Source organism: Pararge aegeria, chromosome 11 (genome assembly GCF_905163445.1).
Source record: "Pararge aegeria chromosome 11, ilParAegt1.1, whole genome shotgun sequence".
Classification (NCBI taxonomy): Eukaryota; Metazoa; Arthropoda; class Insecta; order Lepidoptera; family Nymphalidae; genus Pararge; species Pararge aegeria.
The window spans coordinates 7,027,082-7,049,068 of record NC_053190.1 but is presented as its reverse complement, the minus strand read 5'-3'; the positions used below and the strand labels follow the sequence as shown (position 1 = coordinate 7,049,068).

At 35.9% G+C, this 21,987-nt stretch overlaps 1 protein-coding gene across 1 annotated transcript; it reads right to left on the bottom strand.

Annotated features, from left to right (window-relative positions):
- Positions 1-84: 84 nt before the first annotated feature.
- On the bottom strand, positions 85-18,152 carry LOC120627258 (DNA repair endonuclease XPF). The gene is made up of 15 exons (XM_039895174.1): positions 17,894-18,152; positions 17,363-17,515; positions 16,657-16,837; positions 16,215-16,327; positions 14,835-15,000; positions 13,726-13,862; positions 12,730-12,884; positions 11,405-11,847; positions 10,373-10,684; positions 8,699-8,795; positions 7,283-7,404; positions 6,005-6,178; positions 5,275-5,415; positions 1,865-2,059; positions 85-272 (listed from the first exon to the last, which is right to left on the bottom strand). Exons 1-15 carry the CDS (start codon positions 18,016-18,018, stop codon positions 123-125), a joined length of 2,664 nt encoding a protein of 887 aa, XP_039751108.1. The 5' UTR covers positions 18,019-18,152; the 3' UTR covers positions 85-122.
- Between the last annotated feature and the right edge of the window lie 3,835 nt (positions 18,153-21,987).

The window sequence follows — 21,987 nt, the reverse complement described above, 5'->3', positions numbered from 1 at the left end:
AATAACTAAACTTGTTTCTTAAAAATGACTAGCAAATATGTTATTAATTAAAAAAATGTAATTATGCTTCTTTGTAAATGTAAATGTAATAAATAATAAATAAAAAAAAACATAATAATCTTTCATTTCGTATTTTTATAAAACTTTCCTGTAAATTTCTTCTTGCCGAATGATTTCGTCTTGTCAGATTCCGTAGGTTGAGCTTTCACATGCAATATTGAGTACAAAGTTTCCGCTTCGCTTTTGTTTTCTATTAATTCTGCCAACTGTTCCTAAAGTTAGAAATATTTTATTGGACTATTCATTCTCCTAGAAAAAAACCTCTTTACACATGCATAATGAGACACAATTGAAGTTATCTAGGTTCCAGTTTTCACAAGCATGTGGTAATAATCGTTAAAGCCCGCTAAGTCGCACTGAAGCAGCCTGGTAGGATAAACAAACTAATGCGACTGACAAAGCGTCACAGAGTGCTTCAGGGAATCCTGGAAGCCAATAATATAATATGGACTAACATTTGGAATAAATATAAATAAAATATCCAAACAAACAAATTGTAATAAACAGCACTAAGAATCAGTTAGGATCAAATAAATAATATCGATACGATATCAGTTGTTGAGTATTCCCGATTCCTGAACGAAAACTGTAGGTCTTGGTAGGAGGAATGTCAATGTCAGTGGTGAAAAAAAGGGGGGAATTAACCGGTGATGGTGGAAAAACAAGCATGGTTAAAACTTAAAAGTACAGTTGGTTGAAGTTTAAAAGGTCATTCTATTCTCTTACACCTAATTATGAGAAGAAGTAATTGTTTATAAATCAAAGTAAAACGAACAACCAGTTTAATTGCGAGTCATTGAAACGTACTTTCTTACAAACCACAAGTTGCTAACGAGATTGGAGATGAGTATTAACACATTTACATTAAACCTAGTTGCTAGAAGCTGTTATAAGCACCATTGTGACCAAATATTAATCGGTTAAAGTTTAGTCTATTAAGTCGGCAGGTACTATGATAAATTATACGTACCTGCTTAAATAAAGCGAAAGTAAAGAATAAGTATGAAAAATGTTTACCTAGTAGATAATTAAAATAAATCTCGAAGTACAAAGTACTCTTAAATATGTGCACTGTATTTTATTTATGTGAACCTAACTCAATATTTCTAACACCAATTTATGCTGCGCGTTGGTCAGATAGTCCGTTGCCTCTGAGTATTACACGTGTCGGTGTTTCCTCAGCCTCTGAAGACTGTCAGAGGTCTTAAAACATTATCCTATAGATAATGGAAGATACCTGTGACCCAGCTGCGGTACGTTTATGTCCTAAGGGTGATTGATGATGATATAATATAATCTACTACTATATACTAATATTGACCTGGTCGGTGGCTTTGGCCATGCCCAGTTACCAACCTAGCGACAAAGACGTGTCGCTAAGCGATTCAGTGGTCCGGCGCGATGTCGCGTAGAAACCGATTTGAGGTATGACTACCATACTCCCGAACAGGTTAGACTGCATCATCACTTACCATCAGGTGATATTGCAATCAAAGCCTAATTTGCAGTGTTATAAAAAAAATACTAGCGCCCCGGATTTGCACGCATTCTACATGCAGTTCGGAGATTCGCGCTTTTCAAAGGCTTGCGGTCCCGCGGAACGCGGCCAACCGGGACGGAAGTACGTAACGTAATGGGGCCCGGCTTTTACCTACTTAATGCATGTATTCGATGTAAACCTTCCTTTTGAATCACTCAATCTATTGCTAAAAACTGCATTTAGCTCCGTTGCTAAAAGACATAAGCGTACAAGCCGCGTTGGGCGACTCTGTTTTATACCTACATGTATAAATGATTTAAATACCTGAGTGAGACTGATTAAATGATCCAGCGAGATCCCTCTATTCATTAGCCTTGTAATATTTTTTGTAGTTACTCCGGGCAGCTTTTGTACAAAGTCGTGCACCAAAATGTTGTATCTCTCGTAGTTCATGTCATCCGCGGTTGTATCGCCGCTGAGGGCTAGTGCTTCTTCGACATTGGGATTACTTTTTCCTTGCTGTAAAATAGTCTCCAAATTAGTAACCTATTTATGGCTGAAGCTGTGCACTGATCTACATTTTTTAGGCATATATACCTTGCATTCTCTATATGGACGTAGGATATATTTTATACGGGAAAAGCGGTATGATCTATTCAATGGGATACATTTAAACTTAAAATAAACAAGTTTAGAAAATATCGTATACAATTAGCAAGTTTCTTTTAGGCATATTAAGTAGGTACACTTCATAATTATATGGTTAACCAGTGTTTTTTATGCAATTTTAGTATGTCTCGTATATAGGTAGTGTTGCGGCGCGTCGGCGTTTTATGCCGAACCAACGCCAAGGGAACGTGTCCCACTGGGTGACGAGGCGCGAAATAAGGCAGGTATAAGAACCCTGCCTTATGTTCTGAGACAGAGTTGGAGTTCTGTCTCGTGCGCTGGTCGGCGCCCGTCTGCTACGCACTCCGGTCGTGAGTTCCACCGTGTTCAGGTAGTCGTAGCCCGTGGTGGGGGTAGCGACACCGTTTTTGAGGTTTCAGGATGTTCTTCACAATAAAAGACGAGATGTTTCTAGTTTCAATGCTCCGGGTCGACTCATTGGCGGTCGGCCAGAGTGGCCTATTTATATACGATTCCCGGTCGAGAACTCGTCGTGAGCTATCGAGCGTCAATGTGTCCAACCGCCAATAAAACCTTTCGGGGTCTCTTTATTTAGTAACAATTCTAACACAATCTAATCTTATTACTAAATAATCATTCGTTCTAACATTTAAATAATATCTATCTTACCAAAATATCTTAAATGCTAATAGCTTATAATCATCATTTCTACTACTCTTCCTGCTTATATTAATTATTCTAATTTAAGGTAAAGCTAGTCGCCGACAGTCTCCCCCCCGTGCGTAGCACCATTTTTGCGATTCGGCGATATTTCCCATGGCAACTTGCTGGAACTAGGATGTCGCAGAACTTTTCTAGTTTTTATATTGGCAATTCTTGTCTTGCCATCAAAATCAGGGTGGACCGTCAGTTTCTTTCCTCGTTCTTTGTAGTTGTTGTCCTCTTGGTACGATTCAATTTCAGTGTGTGTCAATCCGTGTTCGCGTGGCTGCTTCTTTTTCGCAAGTGGTGCGTAAGCTCCGCACATGCCTGCTTGCTTGTTGAGAAGTTCTGCCATCAATTCGAGACCTGCTGGTTCTTGGTCTTCCTGGGCATCGTTCCACTTGAACTCTAGATACGATGCCAACTTCTTAACTAGTTCTCGCACTATGACTGGATTCTCTTCTATGTTTTGAAGGGTTTTAATCTGATCCAGTTCTTTCATCACAAGTGAATCTTGTCTTCCACGGCGACGTTGAAGAGCTTTCATATCTCGATCTGGAGTAGCACCTGAGCAAAACAAGCTCAGGAATGTATTTCTTGCCGCTCCTTTTAAAACTCTTCTTAATCTCGTCATTTTCTGCGTCGGTCTGTACGACTTTGAAGTGTCATCGTACACTACTCCGAAAGCCGTACATTCTGAGCTATCTCCATCGTAATATGGTAGCTCTTGATTAAGTTGATGATGAGCTTGAGGAGATCGTCTTGCTGCTGGAGTCGTGTGACTCTCAAGTGCTTGTTTTCTAGCGCCAGCTGTAATATGAGCCTGAGCTGTAGTTTCTGCAGGATGTTCGTTCTTTACAGCCGGTCCTTGAGAGTCTTCCATCAGTTGCCCAGAGATTTCATCTTTGACTTCGGTCAAAGAAGAAGTCTCCATCCATTTCTGGGCTGGGACTGATATTTCTTCCGAGGCAGGTTCCTCCTTCAGATAATCGTCTTCATCATCCATAATCTGTTCTTTCTCTAGCCTGATGCAAGCTAGTCTCAGTTCTATTTGCAGCAGTTCTTCTTCTGCTTCTAATTCGCGAAGCCTGGCTGCAGATTTCTTGAACCGAAATGATTTCGCGCGAACTGAACCTCCAGGCACCACAGTCATTACAGAACTGTTCTTCATGGCCTCTTGTTCTAGAAGGTTCTTTCGCTCTGTCAGTTCTTTCCCAGCGGTCTGCTGCTTGAGTCGATCTTCCCCTGTATTTCTGGAGACATTGATATTCATCCCGGTGGCTCCTGGTGATTGAGTTCGCGAAGAATCTGTTGCTATGTGTTCTGATGTCTCCTGTGTTCTGCGCGTAATCGCCTTCTCTTCTCGCTGAGAGGCCGCGCGGAGCACATCCTTCATTGACCTAGAGAGAGGCATCTCTCCAGATCCCTATTCAAGCTTCAAATTCTCCCCACGACAGGAATTCTTCATCAAAATATCCGGCTCGAAGGACCAACTGTTGCGGCGCGTCGGCGTTTTATGCCGAACCAACGCCAAGGGAACGTGTCCCACTGGGTGACGAGGCGCGAAATAAGGCAGGTATAAGAACCCTGCCTTATGTTCTGAGACAGAGTTGGAGCTCTGTCTCGTGCGCTGGTCGGCGCCCGTCTGCTACGCACTCCGGTCGTGAGTTCCACCGTGTTCAGGTAGTCGTAGCCCGTGGTGGGGGTAGCGACACCGTTTTTGAGGTTTCAGGATGTTCTTCACAATAAAAGACGAGATGTTTCTAGTTTCAATGCTCCGGGTCGACTCATTGGCGGTCGGCCAGAGTGGCCTATTTATATACGATTCCCGGTCGAGAACTCGTCGTGAGCTATCGAGCGTCAATGTGTCCAACCGCCAATAAAACCTTTCGGGGTCTCTTTATTTAGTAACAATTCTAACACAATCTAATCTTATTACTAAATAATCATTCGTTCTAACATTTAAATAATATCTATCTTACCAAAATATCTTAAATGCTAATAGCTTATAATCATCATTTCTACTACTCTTCCTGCTTATATTAATTATTCTAATTTAAGGTAAAGCTAGTCGCCGACAGGTAGCAAGTTTCTTTTGTGATAGTTTAGTATGTCTCGTTTATTTGCGCAAGTTTAGTACATCTGGTATACGGTTCTAAAGCGTCTTTTATTCAAGTTTAGTATAATCTCGTATATGGTACGCAAGCAAGTTTAATACGTCTCGTATCATATCTCGCTATCTACTCATCCTTAGCCGAATAACTTGGAATTTAAACCGAGCTATTCGGCCGAGTACGAGTACTTACAAAACTGCCAAGTATGCCGAGTACCGAGTAATACATGAATACTGGTCCCATCACTAACAGAGATAATCCTGTGTGTAACATATGCTGATTACTTACTTTCAGTTCATAAAACAGTTCTGCGGTAGCGTAAGGACTTGGTGACCAGACTAGTTTCAGTCTCGGAAAATGAATCGTTAAAAGTTGCAATTTTTGCTGTATATCAGCACCATCCAGGTCGGTCGATACTACAAAGCTGCCCTGGAAGTTAATTTTCAAACTGAAAAAGGTTCCTTACCAAAAAAAAAAAATACATAAACAACTTAAGAACTATGTTGTGGAACTTCTAATGTAAAGTCTCTATTTTTTTTTTCTCGCACTAAATCCGTTTAGACTTTACGGAGATGTGGTGGAGAAATTACTTGAGAGTAATTTGCCTGAGAGTACCCGATAATGTTCATTAGTTCAAAGGCAATTAAAGTCAACTAATCCCCACTAAACCAGCGTGGTTACGGTTTAAACCCTACAAGTCGACTGATACGCGTATTCGCTATTCACTTTTTATGGATAAACCTAACACTTCGCAATATTCGGGTGATTAACCCCAAAGCAAATAGCGCATTATGGTTCCACCTAGAGTATAGTGCCCGTTTTCACTAACGGCCAACAAGGCGATGCCTAAATAAGTGACTCCTAATCTAAGGCTATTCCTAGGCATGCATCTTTGACCAATAGCTATTACCTAAGAGTAGGTGAAACTTTTTTTCTATAGACGTCGACTCAATCATTAGACATTCGATTTAGGCGATTCCTAGGTTTAGTGAAAACGGGCATAGATCTGTTAACGTACCTGCAAGTTGAAGGGTTTGTTCTGGTCGAACTCGATGAGCAGGATGGGTCGACTGTAGTTGCGGCACATCTGCGTGCACTGCGCGAACAACCGCCCAGAGTTCAGGGACCCGATGAGGTCCGATATTGACTTACGCTCCACGCATATGTCAGGGGTCAAAATATAGTCGCCGATCTGCAGTCAATAACACAACTATGGTAGGTGACAAGTCCACGAAAACTATGTGAAGAAGAAACGCTATCCAATTCCTACAGTAAAAAAATAAATAGCATTTATATCGGAAATTATGGGTGTAATTTTTAATTTTTGAGTACTCAGTGTATCGCGAAAAATGAGATAACAACGTTCTCTACGTATGCACGCATCGATACTTGCTGAATCAGTGGCCCTAAATATGAGCCGGAGATAAATAATACTTTTTTAAACATACTTTAGGGTATGTGTAGGCGGACTAAAACTCATGTTATGCACTTGTGCATAAAATCTCTGGGGTCTACTATTGTTGATTATATTAAGGCATACCTAACCTTTAGGTGAAGATACTTTTTTTTTATCAAAAGAGTATATAAATACTACGTTGTTTGTTACATTTTTTGATTTACTTTTTTTCTAGCTACTCTTATTAAAATGTCAACGACAAGAACATAAGTCATAACGTAATAGGTATAGTCCGCTCATTATCATTCCACGCGTGGTTTTTTTATGTAGTCTGTGCTCAGGAGAGTATGAACAATTGGCGGGAAATCACGAAACTTATAGTATGCAGTATTTTTTTAAACCTATTCTATTTTCAGTTATGGTATTTGTATCTGTGATTCCTTTTCCCTATGGGAAATATATAATTATTATTATATAATCTTTATGTATCTACTATGTAGCGGTTTTTTTTAAATCTATTCTATGTATTATTATGAGTATGGATTTTTTTTCTTTTTTAGAAATAATTATTATCATTTACAATATTTACTGCTTTGTAATCGAAATAAAAAACTGCCAAATTCGGTGATAAAACCCATTTTATACTTCATTGAAATATTAACTTGGATCTGACCCAGGAATCGAACCTCTGACCTCGCAATCGAAACGAAAAGCAGAGTGTAACTCAGTTATGAAAACCATTTAATGTCCTTGAAGCACAATCTACAATTTCAAAATATAAAACCTAAAGACATGGCTGGACGGTGATATACCTTTGCCTTTTACCTATGAGAAAGAATAAAGAAAAAAAAAACATAATATTAGTATTATAGTGGGGTACGATAATAATAAGTATCTCACAGCTATAGTTACTGGTTCGATGTTGATGCCTTTTTTGTGTAACAGAGCAGGCAGATCGGAGCGGAACTCCCTCATGTCTACGATAACGACCGGCTTCTCCTTCGTACGTTTAACTTGCCCACCTGTGATCAAAAATTTCCAATAAAAAAATCAGAAACACATTTAAAGTAAGCTAAATTAAATCGTACACTCCTCACTTGGACTAGCTGTTCCCCGCGGTTTTGCTCGCGCAAAGGTTAACAGGGTAGTATGTTATAAATAGTTTAACGATCGTGTACTCATAGGCATAAACTTACCATTCAGCCACAGTAAAGTGCAAGCCGGGTGATCGAGCGCCACGAACGAAGTCTTTAACTTTTTTGTTATCTCCTAACTATTCGTCCAAATAACGTGAAGCGCAATGTTTTAATAAGATAAAAATAAAATGTATTTTTTGTGAGGAATAAGGTTGTATGCCTACTATAGTCGTAAAAATGTAATAGGCCCGTTTTGACATTTGTCATCGCGACGTAACTAGTTATGGAACCATAAGACTCTGTACTCGATACTCACGATAAATCAATTCAAGTTTGTATCAGTACTTGATTGATATTATTATGTATTGTAAAGTGTTCGTTCGTTCAAAGTATTCCTTTAACTCCACAACCAATACGCGTGACTGGCTGTTGATTATACGTCGACTTTTCAACATGTTGAAACAGAGTTAGTACCATATAACAACAAACACAAAAATCGAGTCAAATCACTATGTTTAAATTAATGTCCAAAATAGAAGAGCCATAGTTAACGTAATAGTAAACAATATATATCAAACTTAAACGAGCGCACAGTCAACTTTACAAGATGAGGAACGAAAAACTGCGCAGTGCGCGCGGGGACGCTTCAGTCATGTGCCGCTTGGTCAGACACATCAACTCAGACTCATTATTTAGAACCCATTTTGAGAACCAAGCTTATTCTTTGCAGTAAAGATAACTACACCATATTTAATTTCGATATTCAGTAAAAAAATGGTTACAGCTCTAGTATAAAAAAAAAAAGACTGAGAACGTAACTGTTTTCGGAACGTTTCGCAACAATTATAAATTGCATGCTACTATGAAGTAAGCGCAAAAAGAATACTCGCGATATATTCTTTCATATTATTTAACGTCCCAAAAAAATTTACGTATTTTTTAAAACACTGTATGTAATTGATTTTTATTTTTTTGTTTCTTTCAGTTTCGTTCCAAGTTACATTCTATGGTCTTGCACAAATGTCAAAACGGGCCTATTACATTTTTCCGACTATACTGACGATTAAAAGAATCTTATTTTGGATTCAGTTGATTAAAGTTTAATAAGTCCAGATTACTAATGAGTTTTGAGAGATATATATGTAAAACCAATTTTGTGGCATAGTATTCCAATGCAAACCTGCTTTTCTAGTGTCCACAGAATCATCTTCTTCCTCCACATTTAAATTGAAATATTCCTCTGTCTTGCCATCCTGGTATGAAGGGACTACCATTACCTGAAAATATAAATAATCTGTCCATCTCACTAATATTCTTTACACTTCCCAGGTTAGTTCCAATGCCTACTGGCGCTGATTTGGAAATATTAACTGCGCTTTAGCTTAAGCATGTGTTTTACGTTTCCCGGTCAATAACACAATTTATACTTATCTGCCACGACTCAGCTACTGACGAAGATGAATGATTGCTCTAAAATTATAAGTCAATGTAAAGTCAATGTCCTTCTAATCTTCATAAACTGAGCTATTTTATTAAAAAATAAAAATTGTAAAAGGAGGTGGTGTTAAAGTTACGTCATTCACTTGAACTTTGACACCTGTGTAGCTTCAGTATGTTTTTTAGGCACTGTGCCCACGCACACAATTGTATTATTGTTTACTCCAAACATTAGTATCTACATTGCAACATTGCGAAGACGCGGCGGGTCGCTAGTATAGCATATTTAATGGAACTGTAAAGTAAAAATTTGATAACCGCGTTCTTTGATAGATTAACGAAACTCCAAAGTTAAGTTTGATAAATTTATAAGTTACAATAGGACTAGGGTCTCCGGATGAAGCCGGAATTAGTTAGGCTTTTTGATTGCAAGCCGTGTCCGGTTTGTCCGACTTTTATTAGGCTTTTGACATTTCGCAAACCAACAAGCGCCGAGCGTTGACGAGCGCAGGTGAGTAGACTGTGACCGGTAATAATCAAAAAAGTTTGACGTTACAATCTATTTTTTGTCGTATCTTTTTTAATACTGACACTAAATCCTCAATAATATAGGGTGTCCCGTTAACCCAAATTAGGTTTGATGACCTGGGAACCGCAGTCTCAGCATACAAGGGCAGTATTAAAAATGTACATTGCTGAAGTGTTTTAATCTAAATTATCATTATCAACCCATTTCCGGAGTACTACAAAGCACGGCAGGGTGATTACGTATCTCGCGACAGGTTTGCGACAGGCGTAAATCTTGCAATCGCTGCTGTCAAACGTCACTTTTCCATACAATAAATAAACAAAAGTGACGTTTGACAGCAGTGATTGCAAGATTTACGACCGTCGCAAACCTGTCGCGAGATACGTAATCACCCTGCGGGTCTCCTTTTAGAAGAAATTATGCCAAGTGCGAATTTGTGGGCTTTATACATTTTTAGATAGATAGATAGTAAGATTTTATTGCACTCAGAAACTTACATTAAAAACAACACATATATTATATCGAAATAATATTTACACAAACATTGGTATGCAAAGGCGGTTTTGTTGCTAAAGCAATCTCTTCCAGACATCCCTTGGGGAAAATAAATGAAATGATAAAGGGTAAAGGAGCAGAATACAAATACATATACTATAATCATAATTTAACTACTACTATTATAAATATTTACACTACAAAATATAATATTTAGGTGTAAATAAATACATACACATACATTTTATATGTACATCTTAGAGAATTTTATAGCGAATTCTCAGGCTCCATGCCTGATTTTCTTTACCGCAAAGTAATACTAATAAGGGTATTACGTAATAAGTATGTAAAGGATGTCTTAGAAAAAAATATCTCAGGAAATTAATAACTTACACTTTTTGTCTGTATTAGCAGCTCAAACGCTTGTTTCTCCCGTCTCAGCGATGTCAGATACGACTGTTCTTCTACTGTTTTATCGTGAATCAGGAAATAAACCTTTGATTTTGGCTCATCATCTTTCTTATTAGTCTCGAAAATTTCAATTTGCCTAACTGCTGAAACGTCGCTGTGGTACAGAATAATGTATTCAGGACGTAATACCTCCAAGGTTTGTCCGAGGGAAAAGTGATTACCGTTTTGTTTGAATGTTTGTATGCAGATTATTGGCCTCTCTGTTTCCAATTGCGTTATGTCTAAGTTCTCTATCTAGAATAGATGAATAATTTAGTTTACTGACTACATTAATATATTAATCACCGAAAAATAGAGAATAGAAATAGAAGGAGAAAATATTTATTACAAAAACTCAGTACAATAAATCTTTTTAATGCTGAAATCCCGTATCTTAGTGGCCAGTGCTTTCCCAACCATTGATTCAATCATCGAGATAATATCTAGTGCAGTGTGTTGAGTTAAAATTTACTGTTATGAAAAAAAACAAATTTACGTTTTTTTAAACTTAATTTATGAAAAAAATACAAGGTTATTAATTTAAATCCGAAGTGACAGTCAAAAATCACTACTAATATTATAAATGTCGATGTAAGTTTGTTTTTTACGCTTTCACGCAAAAACTACTAAACCGATCCTCATGAAACTTTGTATACGTATTCTTGGAAGTGTTAGAAGTAATAAAGGATACTTTTTGGGGATGAAAGTGTTTGACGATTTTACACCACAACTCCGACAAATCATAAGCGATTTAAATAATTATTTCTGTACTATATATGTGTTTAATTTTGCCTAAACTGTGGTTGGAGATAGAGGACAGAACTCCTCAGCGGACATCAGCAAAGCCTTAAATGAAGGCTTGACTGAATACTTAAATTTTTTTTAGAACTACAATTAAATTTAATGCCACATAAAACAAAATCAAACGCAGATAAAGTCGCGGGCAACAGCTAGTAAAGAATATACATTTAATACCTGTGAAATAGGCTCGAACATACTCTCATTGATTGCTTTTGATTTCTGCAGTGAATCGCTGGCCGCCATTTGAGATAATGTTAATACGTAATTAGACTTATTCAATTCATCGCTATCTTCGTCATCTTGTTCGATTGTATTTTCTGTATCTTTTCGGGTGTTGGTCTTTTCATCCGATTTTATTGGCTTATTTAACTTTTTGTACTTCCATGCAACCGAGTTTATAGTTAAATCCCTCCTTAAAGCTGTGTAAAATAGATATTTGTTCTCCCCCATTGTCAGGAGATGGTTTAGTTGACTGCATGACTTGTTATCGTTGCATAGGATAAGTATTTTTGTATTGTTTAAGGAACCGTTTCGGGCTTTCTTTACTTCCTCTGGAATTTCGTCTATTAACAAATCACACAGACATTTCCATTTTGGTGATGGCTCCGGATCGAACTCTATGGAAATTAATAACTTTTGTAACATAACATTTGTATTTAGACAGCAATAGGTACTGATATGTTGAAGAAATAACATAGTGTAGTGTTAATACTACTATAGTATTTTTCGAAAATAGAATTATGAACCTTTATTAGAAACCTAATATTCATGAAATATCAAATTTCAAAAAGAAATTTTCGGTAGTAGTAAAGCTTTTTATGTGTCAGAGCTCGTCCGGGGAAGTATTATCGCCATGTCTATTTCTGCCGCTAAGCAGCAATACTGTGTTCCGGTCCTACGCCTTAAATTGATGGACACAGGGCGGCATGTTTCAGGACGAGCTCCTTGCTGTTTACATCCATCCGGTATCCATCTGCTTGGCCCACAAATTATTAATATAAAAAAATAAAAATGTCTCGTCGAAATAAAAAAATATGTCTTATAGCCTGTCTAATTAATTCAGTTGACTACATAGTATATATTTCGTTTATCTTAGTCAAATCTTTTTTTTAATTAGATAAGGTATCTCTTACTTGAAGATCTCTGTCACATTTGCTTTGTTACTATTGAGTTAGCTTAGTTGTATCAGAGAACTATACGTCATAAAAAAAAATGTAGTAACCTACAAAGTTTTGCAAGTAGTTAAGAGTTCCGGTACGACTACACGTAGAAACCGTTACAGCCGTTACAACAGTTATTTATTTATTTATTTATTTATTAGCTTTTCAAGGGAAACAAACAGTATAATTATACATAAAAGTAATGCCGTATTTTTGTATCACATAGACCAATAAAGTTTCCATAACTTTAGTTATGCCGTAAACAGGTCCTCACCGCGCAAAATACCTTCATAAAAATGATTCAAATTGTACCAACAGTGTAAGTGTTTAAATAATTACCAAACTTGCTGTTGAAGACCCTAGATTTCGCCAAACGAAATAAGGTCTCTGCAGAATCTAGGAGTATCCAACCTGAATTAACTTTCGCATATTCAGGTGTCCTGTATTTATTCACTAAAGCATAGAAGGATACCGAATCATCGTGTATTAGATTTCTGAAACAATAATTTTAAGGCTAAATCGTATTTTCAATTGGGTATTATTTAAACAAGTGAATTTGAATTAATATTAACATTATTGTTACTATGAATATGGCTCACTGAAATATTGAGTGTGCGAATGTAATGTAGCAACGGCCATCTTTAATCACCCAAAAAAACCAAAGTGTCAGTGTAAATATTATATTAATATTTACCAATGTAATTTATAAATCTAACCTAAATTCGAAAATGCCCTTTTTATAGACACCCACTCTGTATTTAATTTTTTTATTTTGTTAAAGTAAATTTTATGTAAACATAAAGGAGAATGCCGGAACACGGAATTTAAATGAGGCACCAAAGTGCCTCATTTAAATTGGTATCAAAAATTAAGTTTTTATTTTTAAAAAACAACCTCTCAAATCCCAATCCTCTTCGACGGTTATAAAATCTTTTAATGAAATAGGTTAGGGGTTCTTATATATTGAAACAGTACCATCAATAGGTAGGTACAATAATCGCATGTGCAAAAATAACCTTAATTCACGAACTTCATTTGCATGTAACTCTGAAACCCGAACTAGTGTTTTAATGTTTTGGTAATGTATTATAATTATTAAACCCTTCAAAATTAGATAAATTCCAAGAAGGCACCTTGTAAGTACTATGTGAAACCAAATCCTATACTACATCCGGCATTCTCCTTTATGCTGTTTGATTATGTATAGCAGTATCTCATTAATGTTTGCCATATTCATTCGCTCGATTTTTATATCCCTTCTTAATTAAATGCTTTAGTTAAAGTTAATTAAGGTTTTCAATTATTTCTAGGTTTCTCTGTTATGTATATACTTACAGTATCATTGTTCTTAACACTTTCAAGTCTTGGATATATTCCTTAGTTCTTGTGCTAAGTTGATGCCAGACACAATCTAGCTGGGACTGTAAAATCTTGTGAAATTTCTTTGTGATACAGTTTTCCGTAGTTATTTCCTAAAATGTAATAATTCCACATTCATAAAATAAAATAGTTTTTATTTCGGTTGCAAACGCTTCCTCCACAATCTCCATTATACTTTGTCTGTTGCTACTCTTGTACATAAAGCTCCCATTGCTTGCCGGATATCGTCGTCAAAAAGAAAGACAGAGGAAGAAGATGTGAGCTCCCATTGCTTGCTGGATATCGTCGCCAAAAAGAAAGAGAGAGGAAGAAGATGGCAGAATATGGGATTGTCAGATATCGTATCCAACAATTTAAACAGCGAGCCTCGTAGTATACCAACGGATAGCGTATCTGGTATGGTTTTCTGTTAAAGAATTCTCAAAACCATTGTTGAGCTTGGAAATTAGCGGTGTCAACCTCCGTGCCGAGCATTTTAAGTCCGGTAAAGATTACTTACTTGTAATAATAGTAAAACCCACCAACCCGCATTAGAGCAACGTGGTGGCTCAGTGCACTAAAAACTGTACAACCATTCAGAGAGGAGGGCTGTGCCCAACAGTAGGACTTTAATAAGCTAAGGGTGATTCTGACACAGTGACAGACGGAGACAGTATAAATTCCTATGCCTTGGCTTTCCTATTTCCTTGCTCAGACAAGCTGCCGATTGCCACTTATTTTGAATAACAATTATTGAAAATGTACACATAAATTTACAGGGCAAGACTGAATGGTGATAATTATAGACACGGGCCGTGGAAATATAATAATTATCTTTAAAGCTGCAGTCATTGTATTGAATTATACATTTAAGCAAGCTTGAGCAGCTTTTTGAATGCTGTGAATTTAAGTAGCAGGTCTTGGGCTAGATTCCCGGCAGGCGAAATTTGGGAATGTATAATATTTAAAAAAGAATTTAATATTAAATTTTCTCTGGTCTTGTCTGATGGAAGGCTTTAACCGTTGTATAAAAGGAAAATTGATTGGAACTTTCCGTGATTTGATAGTTTTATGAACAAAGTTACTTGCATATCCAACGTTCTGTTAATGCTCTTTAGCTGCTTAACCGTATAATTCATAATATCAAGTAGACACGATTGTATGAGGCTCGTGTTTGTGGTGAGGCGGACATGCAACTCTATCACTTCAGCTTGTCTGCTTTTAAGACTTTTAATTATTGCTCCGTGGAACCTAAAAAGCACAATATAGTTAGTTAATAAATAATATTTTGGCTAAATGGATGAACGCTTTACATAGAAGGGTACATGACAGTATCACAAATATCACTACATTCATATATTATATATATCATATTTTAACATTTTACAAAAATAGAAAACTTTTTTTTTTGTAAACAAATAAATATACTACGACAATACACACATCGCCATCAGCCCCAATTGTGGGAATTGAACCCACAAAGCAGGGTCACTGCCCACTGAGCCAATCGGTCATCTAAAGTTCACGTGATCCGTAACGCCATTGATTGGTTCACTCTCTGTTTAGTCTTGTAAGTTTACAAGGCTGTAAACAATCTGTTTTAAAGATTTCTATCGCTAGAAAGAACTTTATGAGACTTAAAGATCATAATCGTGACTGATAACATAGGGTCTCTCGGATTTTGGGAACGTTGCATAAACGTGACGCAAGAACTAGCGTTTATCGCCATTTTTATTTGTTTGAATTGATATAAAGAAATTTATTTCCAATACTGAAAATAGTGACGAAATTGAGTTACTGTTACCACAGAATTAAGAACATAAAAAACCGTGTACACAACTATTATATTGAAGCAATCAAAACCACTCCACTTTAAATTGGTTTATCCAACAAACGAGTTGCTTTATACCATTTAGCAGTTGACAGTAATTATTTTAATACTAATGTAATGTGTATTTATAGTAATGTTCGAAACGTTCACCATAAAATAGAAAGATCTGAAAGAGTTCATGAGTTCTATTTTCAAGTCAAAGTCAAATATTTCTCAATTCAAATAGTCACATAGATAGCACTTTTGATTACATTACATGTAAATAAGCGAGGTGTCACTAGATGTTTTAGGGGTGGAACTGTCACGAGATTAGTGTCTTAAACAAAAAAGCATACACTTTTACCTCCTAAAATCAAAACGGGTTCATCAATTTTGCTAGATGAGCTGAATTTGTATTAACTTTAGACAAATCGTTGGAAAAACATTCCACCGGTGTAAATTGAGACATGTGCTACACACTGTACAGTGTACACTATTGCTTTACGTACAATAATGGCTGAATGAGGATTCTGTATGTTCTTAATTCAATGATTGTTACAGAGCAATTTGGTTCAATTGAAACAAAAAATAACAAAAAAAAAACCAGTAAAATGTAATATGTTATATACTATGTGTTTATAAAATTATGTTATACCTTGGCCACAAGAACAGCTCAGTGACAAATAGTGCTCTCATAACTTTTTCCACTTGATGATATCCAAAGGTAAAAGAAATTGGTGAATTAGAAAATGCTTTAATAAACCCAATCTGTAACAAAATGAAAAAGTTTACTACATTGTATAATTTAATAAATAGCATTGTTTTGAAAAATGAAGAATGGAAAACCCAAGCCCTAAAACTAGGCTATCTCTAATCTTTGATAATGATCATTACAACCTTCCACTGGATAAGTGTATATCATGGGTGTATGCACTAACATCCTCGTATCTACAACAAAGAAGACCTATGCCCATTGGTGGGAAATTAATAGGTTGAGGATGATGATGATGTTTTGCATAACTAACCATATGCCAAGTGTCAACTTTTTAAAGAAAAGTGGATTATAATGTTTACATATTATATATAAAAGCACCAACCTTATTTTTTTGTCGAAACAATCTCAACACAAAAGCTTCCTGACATGATTCAAGTACAGTGTGAGCTCTCAAAACCACAATGCCAGTTATATTGCTCACCGGGACACGGTTTTTCAGAAGATCAACCACTAAAATTCTTGTTGATACAAAGTATACACCACCCTCTAAATATGCTTTTTCCCTGAAATTGTTAGAAATAATATTAACTTCACAAAGATGTTAAATATTTAGCAGTCCTTTTAAAGTAAGTATTTAATTAAACACTTCATTGTTTCTTTTGTTTAAAATGAAATTTTGCATATTTTAATAAAATAGATTTTAATAAATCATATATGATTAAAGCCAGGCCAAAAATTCAATAAAATGACTGTATGGACTTTTCGAAACTCAAACATACAAACAGCTGATTTGCATATACACCCTGCTTTTTGAGTTTAAAGCTTAAGGTTCAATTCTCTCAACTGGAAAATGTTTGTGTGATTAACATGAATGTTATTTCAGTGTCTGGGTGTTTATCGGTATATTAATTATTTATGTATATTATTCATCAGCCATTTTAGTAACCATAACACAAGCTACGCTTACTTTGCAGATAGATAGTGAGGTGTTTTTTGATGTAGTATATTGATAAGTATATTATTTACAGAAGCTGTATTTTTCTATACTAAGATTCATAGATATTTTAAGATTAATTATGTTAACTTGCCTCTCAGCTCCTGTGTTAGGTAAAACAGTTAATCTGAATTTCTCCGTGAATAATTTTTCCTCATGATCACTGCTATTAAGTACTAAAACTAAATTGCCTGGATCCTTATGCACCCACAATAAATTAGCAACCACAGCATTATAACTAAGCCCTCTGAAAAAAAAAAGGCAATTGAATCCAGTTTCCTGCTGCATCAGTTTTAAATATATTCTAACAACAAACTACCATTTAAGGGCAACACCTAATCAAAAGAGTTGTTTTTAGATATTTTAGTCTAATTGTTGAGTGAATTAAAAAAAAATTCAAAAAATATACACTTCTAAAAGAAGAATACACTACTCAAATGAAAAGTTCCTACGGGATGATTAAAAACATGACAACCAACACAGACAAAGTCGCGGGCAACAGCTAGGTACAAATTAACAAACAAATCATTCCTATCTAATATTATCATATAGCACATTGAAAGACACCGTTAAAATAAAATGTTGTTATTATTCTTATTAAGTATGTGCAGCATATTTTACTTACTTTGCAATTATAACAAGAGCATCCTTTTCAAAGATATCGATAAAAATCTGTTTCTCAAATTGAAGCAAAGGATATTTAGTTTCAATGTTTTGCGGCAAGTCTTCATTCTCACTATTTAACTCCATTTGGTTACACAACAAAATAACCAATGTAGGCTGTTTAGAAATTAGATAGTAAATGATATCTCATTGAATTTTTAGTGATAATTGGAATTAAAAGTTGAGTAGGTAGTATTAGGTAGGTATACCGAGTTATTTTCAAATTTCAATTCACAATAATTGACATTTGACAGTTGACTAAGACATTTGTTAATCAAGTGAAGTGATGAGAAAAGGGCGGGAAACTTCGTACATGGCGGACGCGGTTTTTTCAAATTTTTCTTTTATTTTATTGTAAACTCGTTTTGAAAAGGTGTGATGTGAGGTTTTGATTTGGTGTTGTTTATATTGTACATATTGTAGTATTAGTGTCATTCTCATAGTAGTTAGCTGTTTATATAGGTAAGTTCTTCAAAATATTTTATTGGAAATTTTAAACTTTTATGGGGGATCGGCCCCCCGACCCTGGGGGAACAATACCCCCAGGGTCTGTAAATATTCCATCTAAGATGGATATATTAATCTCAGCGGTTGAGTCGTCAATGGACACGGACGCATCTGCTGTGTCCAATGCCGAACAAACGCTAAAACGAAAAATTTTTTCCCGCGTTTGTACGATGTGCAAGAAAAAAAAAAGGAAAGGCAAAGCAAATTATGAAAAGGATAAATTTAATGACTGCATGTGCGAATCACATACTGATGATGTTCCGAATCGCCCTAACAAAAATCCAAATATTTCTCCCAACCACAAACCAACTGAACCCACTTCTCCCATTGATAATAATAAACCATCATTATCCACCATACCAACAAATGTACCAACTCGAGTGCCAATTGGTCGTGCTCAGTATCAGAAATCTGACAGTGCCCCATATGTGGTACATGTTAACAAAGAATATGAAAATAGTGATAGTTCCACAACCCTACATCCCATAACTTTTGGTCGCTTTTTGCAACGTAACAAATTTGATGGTGTTGTGAATGGTAGTCTCAAACGTGTGGGTAGGAATCGCATTAGTATGGCGTTTTCTTCCTATATGGATGCCAACAAATTTCTGTTGCATCAAAGTCTTGGCTTGGAAAAATATAGCGCCTTTATACCTACCTTCAATGTAACACGCATGGGTGTAGTAAGAGGTGTTCCAAATGATTGGTCTGATGAGGAAATATTGTCAAACATAAATGTGCCACTGGGTTGCGGTCCTATAATTAAAATCAGGCGTATTAAAAGAAAAGTCACTGTAAATAATGTAAATCAATTTATTAGTACTGGCACTGTAATTATAACTTTTGACGGACAAGTTCTGCCTACCCGGGTGTACATGTGTTACACTGCCTTATCAGTGGAATTGTACATTTATCCAACTGTACAATGCTATCAATGTTGCCGTTTTGGTCATGTTAAAAATCAATGCAGGTCTTTGCCAAAATGTTATAAGTGTGGTCAAGGACACTCTGGTGACACTTGCCAAGTTGAAGAGGAGGATTACCGGTGTTGCTTATGCAACGGATCACATCAAGCCATTGATAAAAAATGCCTAGAACATAATAGACAGAGAGCAATCAAAGAAACAATGAGCAAAAGTTGTATTTCATATATGGAAGCAATTAAGATGCATCCACCAGTTTCAAAGATGTCATATGCCGAAGCTTTGTTTTCAACACCTGTGTCATCCTCTTCATCAAAGGACATACATAGTCCTCAAAACTCTAACCTTCCATCTTATTCAAAATCAGAGTCTCAGTCATATAAAAAAACAGTCTTTGCCAAGCCGAGATCACCGTCAAAGCTTGGTAAGGGCTATGACCGCTTTGCTCACTCTGATATAATAAAAGATCCTGTTTTCCCTAAACAAAAGCCTAATATTAATAATAACAATATTGAAAATAGCATGAAAATTGCTGACATTATTAAAATACTTATTCAACTATTATCACAATCAAACATAGTTACACCGTCCCACGTTGCCACAGTAATTGAAGCATTATACCACATCCCAAACAACAATGGATCACAGAGCCAAAGTGGTTCAGTGGAATTGCCTGAGCCTCAACAGTAGAAAACACGAATTAATACATTTAATAAATAAACATGAACCATTTCTCATATGTCTTCAAGAGACATGGTTGAGAAAGGAGTCATTATTTAAAATGCCAGGTTATGTTTGTGTCAGAGAAGATAGACCTGATGGGTATGGTGGAGTGGCCATACTCATCAAAAATAATCTGGCATTTACAAATATCACTCTCCCTGTACATAGCAATAACTTATCAGTTATTGCAGTTATTGTAAATAGTGTATGTTATGTGTCTATATATTTTTCTCGTCCTAGTAATGTTATATTTAATGAAATTAATCAACTTTTTAATTTTTTGCCGAAACCTTATTTATGTTTAGGGGATTTTAATTCTCATCACATGTTATGGGGTTGTGCTACATCAACCTATTATGGAGAACAATTGTTAGAGTTAATTAGCTCACATAACTTGTGTATTTTGAATATGGGGTCTCCAACAAGGCTTGCACGGACACCTAGTGCTCCTGATTTGTCCATTTGCACCCCTGATCTTGCTTCATCTCTCCTTTGGTCAACTGCAGAGTCTACTTATGGTAGTGATCACTACCCGCTTATTATAACTTTTCCTTTCGAAAAACCTCCAAAACATGTGAAACAACCAAGAATAAAACATAAACTTGTTCATGCTAAGTGGAACTTGTATAGAGTAGCTGTTGAACAGAAAGTTAATAGTTTACCACCAATAAGTAGCTCTAACATATTAGAATGCTCACAAACATTAGCTACTGCATTGATTGCAGCTGCAAATGAAATTTTTCCATTAAAAAAGTATGGTTCAGGATTTATTCCATCACCACCATGGTGGGATGCAGAGTGCACTAATGCAGTAAAACAAAGAAAGGGAGCAGAGAAGCAATATTGTAAAAACATGACTGATGACAATTTTGACCATTACTTACAAATTGCCAATTCTACTAAGGAACTACTTAGGGTAAAGAAGTATGAAGGTTGGCGTAGGTTTTGTAAATCCTTAAATCCTAATGTTTCATCATCAATAGTTTGGCAAAATATTAGAAAGTTCAGATCTGCATTTAAAGACACACAACAGAATAAATTATCTCCAGCAATAGCAGAGCAAATCATGGATCGTTTAGGTCCTCCATATGTACCTGAATGTCCCATGGCCATAATGCCTCTAATAGTATCCAATAACAATTATTATAACAATTCAGATTTGAATTCACCATTTACACTTATAGAACTGAAAGGCGTACTTTCATCAACGACAGATTCTGCGCCAGGTGAAGACGGTATTCCTTATTCTTTCTTGTCAAATCTTGACGACAATAGTCTTAGTTATTATCTTTCTTTAATCAACAATATTATAATTACGGGTATCGTTCCTGAATCCTGGAGATCACAAACATTGATCTTATTACAGAAGCCGAACAAATCGAGTTCAGATCCAAAATCGTATAGACCAGTAGCTCTATCATCTGTGTTAGCTAAAACTGCTGAACACCTTATTAAAATCAGGTTGGAATGGTTTTTGGAACATAAAAAATTACTATCAAAAACACAGTTTGGTTTCAGGAAAGGTAAATGTACCCTTGACAGCTTGAGCATCTTTACCACAGACATCAGACTCAGTTTCTCCAAAAATGAATCAGTGGTTGCTGCCTTCCTAGATATAAATGCTGCCTATGATAATGTTAACATTTCAATTTTAAAGAGTAAACTGTTAGCCCTGAATATTCCTAGCTTATTAATAAATTTTATTGTAAATATGTTATACGAAAGATATATAAAGTATTCAATAGGCCATTCCCAAAGTGAATTCATTAGTAGAACTGTATGGAAGGGCCTACCACAAGGTTCGGTTTTGAGCCCTATTTTGTATAACATTTATACTTACGATTTGGAAATTTCTGTATTGAGATATGCAAATGTTCTTCAATATGCGGATGATTTGCTTTTA

Bases quoted from the DNA above. Each gene is read 5' to 3' on its own strand.
- LOC120627258 (XM_039895174.1), bottom strand. From the start codon at position 18,018: ATGGAGTTAAATAGTGAGAATGAAGACTTGCCGCAAAACATTGAAACT. The intron at 8,796-10,372 runs GTAAGTTATTAA...TTATATTTTCAG, and splicing joins TGCTAATACAGACAAAAAGT to GTAATGGTAGTCCCTTCATA. The intron at 2,060-5,274 runs GTAAGTAATCAG...ACTATTTTACAG, and splicing joins AACTGTTTTATGAACTGAAA to CAAGGAAAAAGTAATCCCAA.